The sequence below is a fragment of the Melanostigma gelatinosum genome (assembly GCF_949748355.1).
Source record: "Melanostigma gelatinosum genome assembly, chromosome: 8".
In the NCBI taxonomy this organism is placed as follows: Eukaryota; Metazoa; Chordata; class Actinopteri; order Perciformes; family Zoarcidae; genus Melanostigma; species Melanostigma gelatinosum.
In genome coordinates this window covers 4,763,464-4,782,725 of record NC_136641.1, presented here as the reverse complement: position 1 = coordinate 4,782,725, position 19,262 = coordinate 4,763,464, and the positions used below count along the sequence as shown (strand labels likewise).

General features: G+C 43.6%; 1 protein-coding gene across 5 annotated transcripts in view; it reads right to left on the bottom strand.

Annotated features, from left to right (window-relative positions):
* The window catches only part of tns2a (tensin 2a), a 53,186-nt gene that overhangs the window by 18,080 nt on the left and 15,844 nt on the right, over positions 1 to 19,262 (bottom strand). For 4 of the 5 annotated variants that reach the window (XR_013772193.1, XM_079273885.1, XM_079273886.1 and 1 more), the window contains exons 3-10: positions 18,599 to 18,636; positions 6,346 to 6,384; positions 5,859 to 5,900; positions 4,676 to 4,725; positions 4,319 to 4,502; positions 4,018 to 4,068; positions 3,794 to 3,916; positions 17 to 81 (exon numbers count right to left, since the gene is read on the bottom strand). Coding sequence is in view for 4 of the 5 variants with exons in the window: in XM_079273885.1 (XP_079130011.1) it covers positions 17 to 81; positions 3,794 to 3,916; positions 4,018 to 4,068; positions 4,319 to 4,502; positions 4,676 to 4,725; positions 5,859 to 5,900; positions 6,346 to 6,384; positions 18,599 to 18,636 (592 nt within the window). In the remaining variant the exon portion in view is untranslated. The remainder of the gene's footprint in view (positions 1 to 16; positions 82 to 3,793; positions 3,917 to 4,017; positions 4,069 to 4,318; positions 4,503 to 4,675; positions 4,726 to 5,858; positions 5,901 to 6,345; positions 6,385 to 18,598; positions 18,637 to 19,262) is intronic. The other variant, XM_079273887.1, reaches the window with a different exon arrangement.

The window sequence follows — 19,262 nt, the reverse complement described above, 5'->3', positions numbered from 1 at the left end:
ATGCCTCCACACTCACCCCGCGGAGATCTTGCTGTAGTGCATGTAGGCTGCAATAATCACGCCTGTTTTACCTTTGTGGCCCTGTAGGGAGAGAGAGGGAAGTGATGATGAGCTGGTTTTGCGCTGAGACATCTGATTTCCACAGCTTGTAATATGTGACATTTTATTTCTGCAGGGGTTAGACAGAGAGAAATGACGGAGACACGCCAGGGACAAGCAGCTTTGGATTCAAATTAAAAAGCTCCCTGTGGTTGTTTTTTTGTCACTCCGGGTGCTCCGTACTTCCTGACACATTCCGAAGACATCCCAGCCTCAAGCTCCTAATGCGACCCCTCCAGATACCAATAAGGAGGCTGCACTTCTGCTCGGAGCACAAATTAAAGCTTGTTTTGCTCCGTGTGCCTTTCAACGGAAGATTCTTCATTGACACAAACTTGTGTTTACTCCCGTCCCTGGCGTGATGTGCAGCTGGGAAAGAATTGCCTGTACAGCTGGAATGTTCTGGGAAGTCAGCGGACCACAGAAGCAGTCTGCTTTTAGCGTTTAAATTCTCCTGACCAAAACCAATCAATAAAAACGACCAGACAAGCCGTGTGAGCTCGGTCGCTCTCAGTGTTAGCTGGTCACCCGCCTGGTAGCGGGGAAAAAGTTCACATTGACACTTCTTTCCTTCAGGGTGACGTAAATTGGGAGTTAAGCATCGAGTTGACACAGTGCGACGCAGATTGTAGGGTTCATTTTCTGGCTCATTGATTATGTGGTGCACTCTGCAATTTTGGTTTTAGTCAAGTTATATTTTCACTGCAATATGTAACTGAATTTATAGCACTTTTACATCAGTAGTACATCAAGTGGATGGAGAAATTAGGATTGATTGAACGTACAAGCTAGTGAGATACATTATCACACATGTTCATATTGATCCATGATGGCAGCTGCAGAATGTAATCATCAATAAGCATTCAGGTGGTTGGTTGTATATTTCTGGAACATTGTTCCATACTGTGTTAGCAGCTATCTGGCAGAGGTGGAATGCAACTAAGAACATTCAGCATACTTTAGTATCATTTTGATGTACTTGTTCCTGGGTAATTCATGCTACTTTATACTTCTACCCCCACTCCATTTCAAAGGGAAATATTGCACTTTAACTCCATTATACACTTCTGGCAGTAATTCAGTTGCTAGTCACTTTGCCGATGACACATTGTTACACACCAGACTGCAAGCAGTGTAGTTACACAATTGTGTTGCACAAAGAGAACTCTTACTCTTGACAGCTTAATTACATTTTTCTGATGTGACATCTGTATTACACTTCACATTTTCCACTGTGAAACTTTAAATTGCAGGACCTTTTGTTTGTTTGTTTGTTTGTTATAACTTAAAACCAGTGGTGTATAGTAACGAAGTAGAAATACTTCGTTACTGTACTTAAGTAATTTTTTTGGGTATCTGTACTTTACTTTACTACTTATATTTCTGTTGACTTTTACTTTTACTTCACTACATTTTGCAAAGAAAACTGATACTTTGACTCCGATACATTTCCCCTGAAACCTTCGTTACTCGCTACAAAATCAAATCTATCTTTAGAAACAAAATGAATCACGAGAGCAGCGTCGGGGACTGTGGTGGAACACAGACTGCAAGCAAGCAGGTTTGGTGAACCAGTGGTCCTAGCAGCAAGTTAAATCATTGGTTAATCACGTTAATGCACAATTGCAAACAAGTGCTCTCAAAGCCGCGGTGTTGTGATTCCCAGTGATGCCAGGATGCTACATGCTATAAGCTAGCGAGCGACTACATGAGTAGCATTCCACTCAGGACGGGTGGGATGAGGAGAGGTGGACGGTCAAACTAACACTGTGTTTCCTCCAGGAGGCCGCAGTTTGTGCCGCGTGTGAAACGAGAAGCCAATGTTGATTTATTTGTGACGTGACTTCCGTACTTAAGCAACGCCACTTCCGTAGTATTTTAACGCAAACCACGATCTTTTCCTAAACCTGACTAAGTAGTTTCATCGCCTAAACCTCAGTTGTTTCCTGTGAAGATGGAAGTTTATTTTGAAAAGACAGTATGCATGTAACAAGCCAAAACAGACTCATGTTGCTGGACTTTTGCAGGAAAAACACAGGAAAAATGAGGAGTAACTTTTCATAAGATATCAATAAAACGGGGATGAATTTATATCATTGTATAAAGAGAGTGACATGAGAAGATCAATCTCATGTCTGTAAGTTAAATCAGCTATAATCACTCTTTAAAAGTGATTAGTGACTCGTCTAAAACATTTACAAAAGGAATAACTTCAATAGAATCATTCTACACACTGTAGCTTACATTCTGTTAGAATGTAAAGAAGTTACATTGTAATACAATGTAACTCAGAATGTGAAGAAGTTACATTGTATTACAATGTAACTTCTTTACATTCTGTTAGAATGTAAAGAAGTTACATTGTAATACAATGTAACTCAGAATGTGAAGAAGTTACATTGTATTACAATGTAACTTCTTTACATTCTGTTAGAATGTAAAGAAGTTACATTGTATTCTAATACAATGTAACTTCTTTACATTGTATTCTAATACAATGTACCGTAACTTCTTTACATTGTATTCTAATACAATGTAACTTCTTGACATTCTACTAGAATGTCAAGAAGTTACATTCTAATAGAATGTAACTTCTTTACATTCTAACAGAATGTAAAGAAGTTACATTGTATTACAATGTAACTTCTTTACATTCTAACAGAATGTAAAGAAGTTACATTGTATTAGAATACAATGTAACTTCTTTACATTCTAATAGAATTGTCTTCTGAAGATGAACAGGACATTTTTCAGTTTCAAGTAATGACTGGGTTGTTCCTTTCGGTGCTGCTTTAGTATTGATCATGTTTTGATATTTGAGTCATGTTGTGGATGATCAGATGGAGTTATGATGGCAGCAGTCGCCCAATTGCAGATTCATCTTGAGCAAAACCTTTGTCTATTGTGTTCAAATCAGGCCCATAGGAGTTTACAAGGCAGGCGTCCTTTCTCTAAACACTGACCTGATGCATCAAGTGGATATGTTTTGCTGAACATAATATTATGCATTTGTCCTCTACATCCTCTAGTCTAATGAGCAGACTTATAAACGCACTGTTACAACTCCTTCATAGTGTCATATTGCTTTTCGGAGAATTATGATGATAAGTTCATAGTAGATGCAAAAGTATACTTATGTACAATATATTATGTTGAACATTGTTGCTCCTGAATGGATCACAGCAACCCAATTATGTTCAACACAGCTCCATGTCCTTGGTCATGGTGCCACAGCACTTAAAAGAATAAACTTCATAATTCTCAAAATTCTGACCCTTTGCTTTTTTATTAACAGCATTTACTTGTACTTTTACTTTCAATGAACAGGTTATGATGTTCATTTAATATCAGAAAATTACTTTTGATTCTTAAGTACAATAAATATCAGATACTTTAAGACTTTTACTCAAGTAGTATTCTAATCGGTGACTTTCTTTTACTGGAGTCATTTTCCAGTAAGGTATCTTTACTTTTACTCAAGTATGGCTTTTGGGTACTTTATACACCACTGCTTAAAACATATGTTGAAAATGCTGATGTCAGATAATGAAAATGCTCAAAGTATTCTGTGCACTACAATTCTGCTGTGATACTTCAAAACTTCACTCATCACTACACTTCGATACTTCTGCCCGTTTCTAAGGCTGGGAAACGGTGTGGATGGAAAAACCTTGGCGGTCCCCTGAACTCTGACCTTGCAGTGCAGGACCACCACGTGCTGGGGGTCGGAGGTCAGCCACGTCTCCATGGCCTTGCATATGGCACAGATCTTATCCAGCGGTGGGGCGTGGAGGTCGGGCCAGCCAAAGTCATGGACCTGGTGGTCGAGAAGGAGGGCAGAGATCGTGTGGTTAAAGGAGATTAAACCAAAGGCTGTGAACTGAATTCAGTGACGAGAACTACAAGAAGAAAAACTACCTTAGTATTCAGCCGGTTAATGTCATGGCGCCTCTCGGAGAGGTTCAGGAGCTGAAGGAGAAACAATGTTTATCACTGTGACCAGTTATCGTTTCAGCGGGTTTATTGTGGGTGTGGCAAAGAAAAACAGACTGCTAATTTGTGGGTTGCTCAGTGTCAAAATTGATCGTCTCTATTGTGCAACAAGCATCCTCAGCTGAATGAAACTCTACGGAGGGAGGTAGAATCTATGCTCCAACAAAACACTACAGACAAACTACTACTCCTGTAATTACTGTGCGGCGCATCTCTGCTCGCTCACCAGAAACTTGTCCTGGTGTTTGGACTTGAGCATGGCAGCCACCTCCTTCAGGTTGAGGCGGTACCTCTGCTCCTCCAGCTTCGGGGGGAAGAACACGGAGATGATCCTCTCGGTGATGTAGGTCAGGTCGAAGTCGTAGTGGCGCTCCATCACTCTCTCCATCACGCGGTCCACGCTGAAGCTCCTGGAGGAACGGGGAGGAGAATAAAACGGACGGGGGGGAGGGGAGCGGCGCAGACGTGGAAACCCATTGCCGTGATTTGCGTTGAATGCTTTCTGTAGAATAAATTGCTCTTTGGAGCAAAGCGACTTCAACAGCATGCTTTCATCACAACAAATGAATGAGATGACCTTTACCTCGGCAGGGTGTTTCTCTGTTTGGTGTAGGTCAGCGACTTGGTGGACCCCTGTGGGGAAAAAAGATAAGGTTGGTTCATGAGGCCATCCCATAATCCACATACATGGTGCAGTCAAACTCAAATGCTTTTATTTTATTTCCACATATTGAACCAATACATCAGATCAACCATACAGTATTTATCTAGTTACAATCACATAAAAAAACAAGGAGGGAGTAAATTACTGAAGCATTTAAATTGAGTTATCTGGAGGTTTTATTTTCTCTCTGATACAATTATTTAGTGAAGGAACATACTTCTCAAAATCATTGATAAAAAAATACAATATTCTATTTAGATTTTTTAAAATGTCAGATTTACAGTTTTATTCTTATCAGACTCATCAGAAAGAAATGAGTTTTTGTATTAAAGGTGCTTCATTCTAAATTCAGAGCACGTCTATGATTGAGGGATTGCCTCCACGCGCTCTCTTGACGTGGCGACGACTGAGCCGGCAGCTAGTAGCTAACAGCACTGACCCGAGCTAACGGTCTTATTATAAATTTAGACTGTTAAAGCTAAAAATACACGGTAGCTAAGGGATCACAGCGCACGCCACATCACCTAAACCTCCCAGGTTCGATTCCGGCCTTGGGACCTTTGTTGCTTATCAAACCCCTCCACACAAAAATATTCCCTCAAATATTTGCCCTCAATCAATACATGCCAAAACATTATTCCATTCCATTTATTATTTAAACAATGACGTCAGTATTCACATCCCCAAGGATTGAATTATAATGTTTTTGGTGTCCCCCTGACCTTCCTTCTAGCGCCACCACCAGGCCAGATCATCCACTGACACAACACATCAGCTCTAACACGTCTCGTCATCTAGTCGGCAGATTGCCATCAAATCTGCTGAGCACATTCAACATCACCTTTTGACTTGAATGACTTTTCATGACTTGAACTCCAGCGCAACCATCAGAACAAACCTGTCTGACACGTTCCTATTGATTATTTCAGCAGGTCTATGTGCTACATCAAATTTAATGAAGCCACAAACAGGTTTTTCTCTGACATGTTTGGACATTCTCAAGAGGGATAGCGTGACACTGGGGGGAGGAAAAAGGGAAGATGCAGAGAAAGAAAGTATGCGGGTTGGGAGGACAAGGAGAAAGAATGGGAGGTGTGCTCACCAGGTGCTGGATGTGTCGGGACGGAGCGGTCCCTCTACGCTGCTGGATGCGTGGAAGAAGCGGTGACAGGACGAGGGAGAAGAGAAAGGGGAGGATGGTGGGAAGGAAGTAGGGCAAAAGAAGGAGGTCGAACGGAGGTGAGAGAGAGGAAGAAAAGAGGAGAGAAGGAAGCGAAAAAGAGGGGGGCATCAGAGGAAGGAAAGGAGAGTTAATTAAACAAACAGACTCTCTAATGGATAAACACTACTACTTCCTGTAGCAACATCAACAATTTTCTTTTTCTTTCTTCGAGACTGGAACCCTCCAGTGCTCCAGGAATAAACCCGAGCTCTAACCGGGTTGAGGGCTCGGCTTCCCAAAAGAAATTCAGCCGGAGGAAACCATAGGGTGGTTTTTGGGAAGCCATACCTTGTAATAAGACCAGACGAAGAGGGAAAACTCGTCGTTGTAAACAGAATGCTATTGAGGAAAAGAAAAGGAAACTCACCAGATCATTGGCAGGGACCGGGATGCACGCGGAGGTCACCTGGAACAGACAGAGACAGACAGCCACATGTGAATGCAGAGGGAAGGAGTCAGAGTTGGTAAATGATGAAGAGCAAATGCTTCCTCAGACAAAAAAAATGAAGATGGAAACATCCAGAAATAAAACCTAAAGCTCACGTTATAGGAGTAGGGAAATGTACTTTTTCGCTTTCTTGCTTAGAGTTGATGAGAATATTCACTGAATATGACGCCGGGGCCAGGAGACTGTTAGCCTCACTCAGGCTATGCTATGCTGTTCGCTTTGCTAAAAAAATATTAGCATGTCGCGCCAAACACATAGTTATGAAACTGAAGCGTCTCAGACGTAATGTGAGAGAGCACTTTTAAAAAAAAATGTAAAAGTGGTAAAAATGCGACTGCCTCACAGTAATGTGAGCTTCCTGCAATGTTAGCTTGGAACATTAACTTTACTAGCTTCGCTAGACTGGCTACGAAAATAAAGTTGCAGCACCTAAACTCCAACTTACTGTTTTTACTTTCTTTTTTTGTACGGGATTTAACAAAAGAGACATAATGTGTAAATTAGTGAATTGTATAGGTGTTGGTAGGTGTATTCTTTTTACCTTCAAAGCAGACAGAGCTAGGCTTGCCGTTTCCCCCTGCTTCTAGTCTTTGTGCTTAGCTAAGCTAATCGTCTCCTCGCACCATATTTTGCCTAACTGACGGACAGGAGAGTGGTATCAATCCTCTCATTCAACATTTGGCAAGGAATTAAATGGATATTTCTTAAAATACCAAACTAACATTTTAAGATTTTTAAGAAAACAAAAAAGTCTGGCTAATATGTATCTAGCTTAGCACTGTAGCCATGACGTTTGTCACTCAAGCAAGGCAGGGGACCAAACCTTGTGCACAGGGAGGAAATAAATAATGTACAATAGACAGTAACTGCCTCTGTATTGTTGTGCAGGAAAATCAGGTGTAAAAAAATCCTGACATTTTGACATTGTATCTCAATTTGTCAACCGCCAATGGCAACGCTGCCCAATCTAAGCTCAAGATAGTATTTCACCACTTACAGCTCAGCAGTGCAACTTGTTGAGGCCAGGCTGTGGGGGGGGGGGGGCATACACAGAGAACGACATTTTTAAGAGCTACACGACAGTGAACGGAACCCAAACACTGTCTGTGAAGCTACTTAGACGCACTTAAGCGCCGGGTGCATACAAGTGCAGCTGATGTTTGAGGGCATGTCTGTAACATGTAAAGCATACTGAGGCTAAATACACAGCTGGAGGAGCACCGGGACAGAAACACAGCGACGCGTCCAACTCCCATCTCTGTTATGGGCCGACAGGTTGGTGAACTGTGACCAAAGGAAGCAGGAGCCAAACAGCAGCCCTAATGAAGGGCCACAGTCATGCTTACGTAACACACACACACACACACACACACACACACACACACACACACACACACAGCAGTGTTCCCGCAACATAGCCCTTTTTTGGACTGTTTATTTGGATACAGGAAAAGGGCAAGGGCTTGTGTATATCTCATTGTGCACAAAGGGGAAGTTGCACAGGCCCTGAACCTGTGGGTGTGTCACCACAGTGTGTGTGCGTGGGTGTTTGTGTGTTGTACTGTTAATCTTTCTTTCTTCAGTCTTTCTCAAGCGATCTAGCCCAGTCTCCTACCGATGCTCGTACGTAGCTACAGACATCAACAGGAAGCCAGAGGAACAGATAATGAGCTAAATCCAGACTCTCCTCGTTGGGCAGAAGTCGCAGGAAACAGGGTTCAGGTGCGGCTATCAAACGACTATTTGGACAATGTTCCTGTGTGACTCACTTGCAGAATTAATGTTTTTTTTCCATTTCTGTCAGGAATTGAATCTCAAATCGTATCCTGTGTTGTGGTTATTATTCTTTCTTTTTAATTCCCTGCCTGAACCCAATTCACAACCAGATAGTTTGGAGCCGGGCTCTAATTTCTTAGTTCCCTCTGGCTGATGGATATCAGTCTTTTTCTTTCTTAAATCAAGAGCATGTGAAACAATGCGTTGTGTTTAGATAGCACATCTAAAAGTCCCGGTTTATAAAGACAGGGGGCTTGACTCTGCAGCGACATGTGAAACTCATCTGCCATGACACAAATGTGCTTTTCCATCGGGTCTGTGTTCTTCAGAACAGGGCCGAGCTTGATTTCTGGGCCCTTTGCATGCTGTGCCCTGTCATTCTTGTGAACTAAATATCCAACTGTCATGGCAAGCAAGCAATTACCCTACTTCCTGTCCCGGTCAAATGTCTCTTTACAGATAGCAGCACTGGTATTTTGCAGAACACATGTCCACAGTTGGATGCAGGGTTGAATATTCTCCTTTCCCGGCATGAATTCCCGTGGGATCCTGGGATTGTTTTCAATGTATTTGCTTGTTTGTTTGCGTGCGCCTGCATTTACTAAAACACAGGCGCCTGCTCCAGAACCTCATTGACACATTTGCGCAACTGTGAGACAGTCTGACCTCAAAGAGCAAGTTCTTTAGAACAGCTGTGTGGCATAAAAAACGTTTGGAGTGCAGAATGTGATGACAGTTCAACATTTCTCCGCCTCCCAGAGCACAGCATCACGTTGTCATTCAGAAATGGGTAAGGCTGCATGTGTGCTTTAGGGCCTCAGAAAGCCATGACGATGGTGAAATGTATTGTTCCATGAGTATTTTTCTACCAAGCGAGGACTATGTAAATTGGGAAAGTTCTCGGAAATCGGAGAGGTTCGGCGAGTACTGCCCGTCAGCGGGTCAGCGAACGCATCATTTCCCGCTTTGCCAGACAGTCGATGAAAGCCAGGGCGCAAAAGTCTTGATGAAATCTGGAGGTACTGTTGGAAAATTCCAAGCAATTCAGCATTTAAACTCCTCACGAGACAAATAAAAACCTTCTGGAATCATCTACTGGTTCCAGCTTCTCCTTAATCCTGGAAATAGTCCACATCACTTCAAGTTTAAACAAGCGTTTTAAACCCTGAACTGCTTTTATTTCTGATTACAGCGTGAATCAGGCGACACCTGGGTTGCTATATCTCTTTCTAATCTCTCCCTCCTCTCCTCCATTCGTTCATCCCTCTCTCCCAGTGCCCAGTGAAGGGGGCGGTCGCTAAGCCAGAGCAAACACAGCGAGCCAGATTCCATCTCCCTGGGCCAACACTTACGCACAAACTTCCTGCTAACAGACCTCCACCCATCTCAACTCATCCAGCTCTCATCCCTGTTCACATCTCTCTTTTCTACGTCGTGTTTCTGCAACTTCAGCTGTTCCAAATCTTGTACTTTCATTTTCTCTCTTTTCCTGACATTTTTTCTTTCCCTCTATCTTTTCATCTCTTTCGTTCTTGATTCTCTCTCCAATTTCTCCTAACCTTCCTTTCTTCTTCCTCCCCCCTTTCTCTTCTCCTCTAATTGATTTTCCAACAAACACCTTCCCGTTTGTCTTCACCTTGAAAAGCTTGTTCCCTGCGCCTCCCTTTCTGAACCTGCGCTGCTGTTCTTGCATCTTTGTTGGTCCCCGGTCTCAAAGTGTCTCAAAAAAAAACCTAGAAGATCAGACAGGTTTGAAACCAAATATCATCGAAAGAGACAAAAGACCCACACCTAGCTTGTTCTGACTTGCTCCGGTTTCATACTGCCCGTTACATGTCTAAAATGTTCTTAACAAATAGAAAAGTAAACACTGGAGCAGCCCCCCCCCCCCTCCCTCCCTCCATCCCTTTCCCTGCCCTCTTCATGTCCGTCCGACCAGCCCTCTGTCCTCTTCCTCTGTGTCACGCTCGCTCTGGCTTCTCCAGCTCTTTGACACGCCGTTTGATCCAACAGAGCCAGAAGCAGCAGTGCTAATGGATAATGCACAGCTCTCTGCTCTCAACGCATGGCTTAAGAGCTGTGGGCTCAGAGAGGGATAACTAGGGGGTGAGGTAGCAGCCTTGGTATGTTATTAGTGTGAGAAACGGGCCCGCCAGTCTGAGAGCGATTCAGTGTACATGTGTGAAGAATAACAAATATTTACTACGTTATTCATTGAAATGTCTCAATGTCTTACACCTGTTTCCTGTCATAGAATAATTTTAAAGGGGAGGAAAATACATAACAAGGAATGATGGTGTGTGTGTGTGTGTGTTGGGACTAGAGGTTGGCAATCACATGCTCTATGTTTGGACATTTCCACATGTGTATCCACCTGTTAACTAAAGCCCTTATGGTTTTCCTTTGCTCTTGGTCCACTCTGTATAGCATTCTGTGTCTCTTAAACCTAAACGTTGTCCTGTGGGCTACACGTGCAAGCACAGAGTCACCTGGCTCGCTTTCACCACTACCCGTCAAATGCACCCCACATGTCTAACGCCCCTTAATCGTGACAAGGTGGGCTTCGGGAGAAAAGCAGAAAAGCAGCCAGCCTATAGCGCGAGGGGACTTCAAGGGCCACGGCTGAGCAAAAACAACACCTCTGGGTGAAACACTTCTATCCTCTGGACTCTGTATGTTATCCGTGTTTTCTTTCCTTCTTTGTATTTTTCAGCACGTGTTTCCCGTTCTCTCACCCGTTCGTCCCTCATTCCCACACTTTCTTTTGACCCCCAGAAGGAAAAAGTCTTGGTCTGCAGCCCTTTCGGTTCTCGCTCCGAGCAGCTGAGAGGGAGGCCGAAGACATCGCAGGTCACGTGGGTTCCCCGCGGTGGAGCTTTTTAATGACTGAGGGGGGACGCAATTCCCTCTTATGGAGCTGGGTCAACACTTTACACACATGCGCAGATATACTCCTAAAGATATGCAGACGTCCGCCCATCTTTACCCTCCAAACACGGGCTGGAAGCCCTGAGCCGGACGACAATAAACGCGGGTAAATAAACAAAGCAGGAAGTGGTTCGGGTTGAGATTGTCGGAGAGGTCGACAATGGGAAAGCCTCCTGTGCACCGACCACCACGGGGCTTTATTACAGATCAGGCCTTCCCTCGCTCCGCGGCTGAGCGTCGTCTCTGTCATTTATCCTGTTAAAGAGAATGAATGCTATTCGCCAGAGCGTAACTTCCCCTCCTCTGCAGCCTCAGTGTTTACCACAAAAAACGCATTCAGACAGACATTGTGCACAGTTGCTCCGATCTCTGCCGGAGCGCCGGGGCTCACAAACAGGCCGGCTCTGTCGTCTTTATTGTCTCCCTGTGATTATTTATTTTCATCTTCCGAGGAGTCAAATTTAGAAAGACACTGAGACATTTGCCATCGCTAAAATCTGTGACTCGTGTCCCGCACCAGGAGGTGTGGGAATCAATGGTCGATTTGTCCCCGGCAACGTAGACATCCAAATGGGTCTCTTCCCCGTTAGATTCATGAAGGGCCGATCCCACCAGCCAATTAGTATGTTGGCCGGGTCCCATAGAGGCTAACTTAGCTCAGTCATGCTTATGGTTTTAACTCTCATCAACGTCGCTCACGGCTCTGACTCGAAACACGCCGGCCTATCTCGGCAATTACCGAGGCCGTCTCTGACGAGGTGGCGGCTCCTGTAGTCATGGCCTCTGTGATGTCAAAGCGATACAGTTGGATCCTGTTATCCAGAGCGACTCACGCTGATTATCTGGTGAAGTGCAGAGCCTGCAGGAGGGAAACCAGAGGCCCTGGAGAGCAAGGCCACAAAACTCCAACGAGAGATTACTCACGTATTGATGTCACTTAGATCCCCCCCCCCCCCTCCACCGCTTATTGAATAGATTCAGAAGGTTGCTTACAGTAAACTGTTTCAATGCATGGTTCAATACCTTAACTTGTAGCCTTGGCACTGAAAACCACTGAACGCTAAGCTGCGGCGGACATGTTTTAACAGCAACGAGTGACATATTCCTGGAGCAACATCACAGGAAGCCATCTGACAGGAAGTCTGTCGGGTTAGGGTCAGCTGTGATGTTTGAGCTGCCCGTTGGGTGGAAAACACGGTGGTCTTTTTCTGACAATGCCGCCATCATTCAGTCTCCTCATCGCTTCCTAAAATATATGTAAATGGAGAATGGTTCCAGCAAAGAAAGAACGGGGCTGAAACAATACGTTTAGTTAGCAGACTGCTGCCCCCCCCCCCTCCCGCTGCTGCCCTCTCATCTAGAATGCATGTTCTTTACTAAAAATAAAGAGGGGCTGCGGAGGGAGCGGGACTCCAAACCGCATCTGTCCTTTTATGTCGGAGAAACATCAAAAGTTGTTGCTCTTCCTCTCATCCCTGCATCCTCCCCCACTTCCGCTCCATCTATCTGTACTTGATTGGACATCCTCTTCATGTAAAGAGGAGCAGTTCTCAGCTCGGTCTCATGTCAAATGTTTTTTTTCCGTGTTCAGCGGATAAGGACGAGAGACGAGGACGGATCCTAATGCGCAGAGGGGAAGCAGGGATTGTAATTACAGTGGTACACGGCTCTGCCAACATGCACCATCTGTAGGATGGTTTATCAGTCAATCAGTTGGAGCTTGAGTCTGTTAGTCGCATTTGTGAAGAATCGCACAAATGTCGATGGTTCTGTGATATCATTCTTATTGATTGATGTCAAGTACACCAGGAATGTAACATCTTCGCAAATGTGAGCTAAATGGGTCCATTTTTCTACAGAGATCTACAAACAAACAGCGATTTTTTATCTTTCACCCAGGAGACCGCTGATCGCTCCCCGTGGGAAACGAGTCAATGCTGATTCATTTGTCACGTAACTTAAGTTACGGCACTAACGTGATTTCTTTTTATCCAAACAATGATATTTCCTAAACCTAACTAAGTAGTTTTGTTGCCTAAACCTAACTGAGTAGCGTTAGTTTCCTGTGAAGACGGAACTTTATTTTGAAAAGACCGTAAGCATGTAACGTGCGTAAATTGACACGTGTTGCTAAAATGTTACGTTTGTCGTTAGATGGCGACATCTAGTGGCCTCAGTAATTATGACAGGCGCAAAGGAGGAAGTCAGCTGATGTAGTGTGAAAATTGAAAAAGTCCGCGTGGAGAGAAGGTTGGGTCAAACAAACAGGACTTTCACCCAGGACACCGCTGCTCCTGTCCCACGTAAAACCAGAAGTCAACATGTCGAGTCATTTAAAGTTCCGTACCGAACTAAACAAACCACAATCTTTTCGTAAACCTTAGTTTTAGAGCCTAAACCTAGCCGAGTAGTTCCGTTCCACAACATTAACCACGTGCTTAAAACTGTGACCGTTTTACAAACGTTAAAAACAACGGTCATACATGTCGTTTTGGGAATCAGCGGCAAACAACTTGTTCTGTCATTTAGGTATCGTGTTGGTGAGTCTTTGATCTCATAAAGAAACTCAAAGTGGTCACACGCGGTCTGCTTAGGCATGACGGTCAGACGATCGCCAAATACTTTGAGTGAGTCCGTGTCAATTTCTAGTCTCCTCGTGAGCCAGCCCAGTCCTTGGGTTTCAGCTATGCCACACAATGTGGTAAATTCGGCATCTTGTTTTCAACCAATGGTCCTTAATACATTAAGCTGTCTCAAAATGAAAAAAAAAGATGTAACAAAGTGTAAATACCATGTTCACAGTAATAAATATTGAAAAGAAAATCTTTTATACATTCAGTGAACCATTTCTCCTGGGTCTCCCTGTCTTTTTCCTCTGACCAGCGGAAATGTCTCTTCTTGCCTAATTAGGCCGGCATGCCAGTCAACTCGTCACGGGCTGCATTTCACTAATTCGAATCCTTCTTCCTCCCACTGTTACACCTCCCCCCCCTCCCCATGTCTTTCAACAACCTTCAAGTCCCTGCGGACTAGATTTTCCACTTGGGATCAAAGATAAGGAGGAACGGTTATCTGAGAGAAGAACATGCCGGGGTAAAGCGGTTGATGACCTTCTGTTCTACAGTCTGTGTTTTTAATAGAACAGAGATGAGTCAGCTGGAGGCTGTTGTGGCCAAAGATCAGGGAACACAGTGACAGAAGAGAAGGGAGTTTCACAATTAAGTGAAGGGTTTTTCCAGAGAACTGGAGCAGACGCACTAATGGCGTACCGGACGGTGTGGTAAAATGATTGGTCACCAAAGTTACGGCAACCCCATGCTGGGCGGAAATGTAAATAGAAGCCTGGGGAGAGCGGGATGGTTTACAGATGACAGATCTTCACGGTGAATACGCTCGTGGAGGAGGGTGCAGGGGGAAAGATCCGTACACAAGGTTATTGGTAATAACTGCCAAATGTGAATGAGGTGCAAAGCGAGGAGAAACACCTTGAACTAATAAGGGCGTGTAAGAAAAACCGCTCTCTGGAGGAGGTCTAAAGCTAATCAGCTTGGCAGGCAGACCGCTGGGATCTGCTATTCACATGAATGAATGTCTGCATCGTTGCAAAATAATCCAGATTTTTAGAAGCCAACAGATTGATGGCGTCCCAGCGCCGTCTCCCCCCTACATGCCATGTGAGATGGACACAGCAGCCGGCCTTATCAGACCTCTCCCTTCCTGGGCAGCAGCGATGGAAATCACTGTCTAACAACCCGTCAACAACCAGACGTCAAGGACCCGCTCCTTTCTGTACTGAGATACATTTCTTTGCTGTTTCAGCTTTTCTTTCCAAAAGAGAATAACACTACGACTAATGAGATGGTTCAAAGGCAACAAAATACACCTCAAGCACCTTTTAACTTTACTAAGTTGTATCTTTAAAGCTATAACAACCTAAGGAAGCTGCTTTCCACTGCTTTAAGGGTTTGTGCTCAGCCAAGTAGCACACAGGCTGTAGTTTCAGTTTAGTGTACAAATACAAACACGCAGGGGGCATGAATAAAAAACAAGCACATTTGAAATACTAGCCTGCGAATATTTTGCATCAAAACTATTCATATCGACATTTTTTCAACAAATGTTTTAAAGTCTAAGCAACTGTGAGCTATTTTATTGAGTTTCCTTTGAGCAAAATGCTATGAGTGAATTTGAGTTCTCTCTGGTAAACAGTTACGCAGTATATATGTCGAGGGCTTTTATTGTGAAAAGGTAAGGACGGAAGGATTGGATCTAGTATTTGTGTAGTGTGCGCTTTGGATACGTCTTTTCCGCCAAACGTGGATGGTTGATGCCTTTATTTGAGGAGCCAAAAGCTCAGGAAAATCAACCTTGCTATGAAAAAGAAATGTGTCACTTTTCTGCCTCTGATATTCATGTTCTTATGTATACTTATGACAGAAATAATAGTTGGAAAAAAATATATTGATGTACAAATTAATGGCGAAAGAATTAACATTTCCGGTGTGTTAAGACCGTAACTCTGCTAGTAATAAATAGGCACATTTCCCATAATGCCACTCAAAAACAAAAGAAAAACTTGTCCAGAAGCAAACCAACTTGTAAACCCTAGTCAAGGACAAAAGCATACATCACAAGTTGTCGTGAAAAGCGTGATTCAAAGCTTTCGTTTCTGAAATCATCCTCAGGGCTCGGCTCTCCTCAGATAAAAGACGAGAGGACGGAGTGATGCTCAAGGAATGAGGACCGGCTTTGCCACATGCCTTCGCCCCTAGCCGTTCCTCCTTCGCCCGCTGGCTCGCTGCCTCAGCCTCCATACCCCCTCTTCATCACTTTGGCCCCGGCTGGCATTCTCCCCCTCTGCATCCCTCTGTCTATTCATGGCGCCGTCCCCTCCGTCAATGATCCTTTCACAGGGGCAGCAGCGTGGGGTCGGAGCGCGGCTCGCAGCTCTTTCTGAGGAATGCGACCGAGCGGCCTTCACATGAGCAGAGATGTCCAGACTCCTGACCCTCGTACTACTGCTGTGTGTCAATTTTCACACCTCACTGGCATGACAATCAACTAAACAGCTCAGATACGCATTCACATGTTATTCCTTGACACGGGCGGCTATCTCCCAAGAGGGCCTGTCCCAGTAAGATTAGCGGATCAGCATCTGGCCTTAACCTTGAATTAGTGAGTTCATTCAACCTGCTACAGAGAAGGCTGTGCCAAAACTGAGGACTTCAAATAGTTTGTCATACTACAGTGAACAATACTGATTGATTTATTTAATATCAAGCTGTATTGATTTCATGGAATTATATCGAATTTATAAGATTTACCGGAATTATTACTGGAAATGTGTCACCAATGCTTATTTATATGACCTATATTTAGGTACGTAATCCTTTTATGGCTTACAAGTAGCATTGCCTTTCACATTTATGTTCTATTTTTCTTCATCTGTTTTAGGGCTGGGCGATATGGCCTAAAAAAAAAATCTCCGATTTTTTTACAAAAAATCCGATTCACGATTTAAATCGATTTTTTCCCCAAAATTTTTTTGCAGATGACAGAAGCTGTTGAAAACAATTTTTTCTTTTATTTTGTGATGATTTTCCCAAGTAGGTTGATAAAAATAAAGTGCAAACAAAACCTGAACATTGTAGAAAGGTGCCTGTAGTATACAAAAAGTATTTGGTCACTCTTTTGTTTCCCTGAATCATTTAAATATAAAATTAAATTAAACATAACATTAAATGGCATTAAATAGTAGCCTTCCATTGTAAACAACTGTGCAAATGTAACTTTTTACAGTAAGCTTTTCTAACTGAATACACTGATACAAACACAGCATGAAATAAAATGTATGTGACCCTTTAACATTCACATTTTCAAAAGTGCAACATCTGATCTAACATCAACATAACATATTTTGCACAGTAAATAAGTGCATGTAAACAAAATCAAGTGCATTCACAACATAACCAACAGTATTAAACAGTAGTGCATGTTTTTTCTAAATATTTTTTGCCAGGAAGACAAGCCTGTCTACTACCTCTGGCTTCAGGCATGCACGGTGGCATGTAACAATGCCCCCCCCACACACTGAAAAGCCTCTCAGAGGGGGCACTTGTAGCTGGCACAGAGAGGTATTTCTTTGCTAAAGTACTTAGCCTTGGAAAGTTAAGTTGGTGACGCTTCCACCAGTCAAGTGGATCGGTGTCTGGGTCAACCTGCTGGACCACAGGTCAGTTGTTGCGGAGTAGAATGACATCCCCTCCAGCTCCGCAGAGATCCTTTGGCGTGTACTATTGTACAGCCGAGGCAAGGCAACGTCAGAAAAATGTTTACGGCTTGGTAGCACGTACCTGGGGTCCAAAGCTTTGAGAAGGTGAATAAACCCCGGCTTTTCCACGGTGTATATGGGCACCATATCTTTTGCGATATACATCGCGACTGCATCCGTGATGGCTTTCCACCGGGCACTCTTCTTCTCATGCGGAGTACAGTTGGTGAATGTCTCCAAAATGCTGGGTTGTTGTTGTGAGGTGGCGGCGGCGGCGCTTGTGCTCCCGCGGTCCTTTCTCCCTCCTCAGGGCAACAACACTTCTCCCACTCGGCGGCATGCCTCTGTTTGAGGTGCTGCATTAAATTTGTTGTGCTGCTTGATTTTGTAGCAATAGCTTTTAGACAGACCTTACATCGTGGTGCTGTTTGTTCTGTGTCAGATGACACGAACCCGAACCATTTCCAGACCACCGAAGACACATTCTTCCCTCTCTTAAGAACGAGAGCTTCACTGCTGGCCGCCATTGTTTTCGTTTGTAAACAATGCGCGCGCACTCTACTACGGGAACCCAACGGGGGGGAGGGGTGGGGGCGATTTTCTCGATTTTCAATAAAACACATCGCCTTAAAGCACACATTCGAATTAATCGATTAAATCGATTTATCGCCCAGCCCTAATCTGTTTGTTACTTGAGTGTTTTGACCTTGTTTCATGTGACATCTCTCAGGTCACTACTTGAATCCATCTCATTTGGGCGGAGCTTGACAGTCGTCATTTTTCCGTCTTTACAGTTTACAGAAAAAAAAGGCAAAAGCAAATACAAATGAATGTCTCCTTTTTCCTTTGCACTAAGTCGCTGTCAATTTTTTCACCACAGCTAAGCGTAAAAATTTGCAATATTTCAGCGTTTTTCTCTCTAACTTTGCATTGTTTCTGCTTTGTTTTTTTATGCGCATATCGAAAAACAAATAAATGAAAATGGAAAATGATCGTGGCTGAAAACGCATGCGGTAATAACCAACTGCTCAGTGGAGAATAAAAGGTAAAAATTTGGGTTAGTAAAACAATAATGATATCCTCTGGCCCGGCTGATTACAGCACATTCAATACTGTCCATGAGTGTTTCACAACTGATGATACACTGAGTCTTCTGAGGCTGTGCTCTGAAAGCGTGCGTGTGAGGTGGATCCTTACCTTGGCCTCACACTTCCTGTGGGTGGCTGTCTTGCATACTAAGAGGAGTGAATAGAGGAGGGAGGGGGGAAAAAAAGAAAGACAACAAAATGAGTATATAGTATGAGTTTAGTCTACATATGAAGTAATGAGGTCAACCTGCTTTGTATTTGTCAGAAACGCAACTACAATCTTTGTTTAGTTGCATGACAAATTCTACAGCGAGACCCAAGTAAAGATCTTGACATCATCCTGCTGTATTACCACACAATACATAATCTCTGCATGCTGAACAGCAACACACGCCGAGATTATGACACGTGTCAAAACACCAGTTCCTTTTTTTGAATGTGCTCTTACAATATCGACCCAATATATAACAGTCCTACTTTGCGTCAACTCGTGATGAAACTCTAGAAACCAGGCGGAAACCTCGGATCCTGAAAAGTGAAGTCATCGTGGATGTGCCTTCAGCCTGCATGCTTTCTAATGGCCATCAGGAGGCGACTCCTCCTACTTTTCACTTCATTTACTACCTCAGCAAACATTGTGAACATGAGTTTATGTTCAAGTCTTCTTCAATACAGCATGATGTTAATTTAGTGAATTATGGTCCATTTAAAGTAAAATTGACCGAGTTTAGTCGTTTCATTCGCTCACCAGGTTTGGCATCCGTACTCGTATT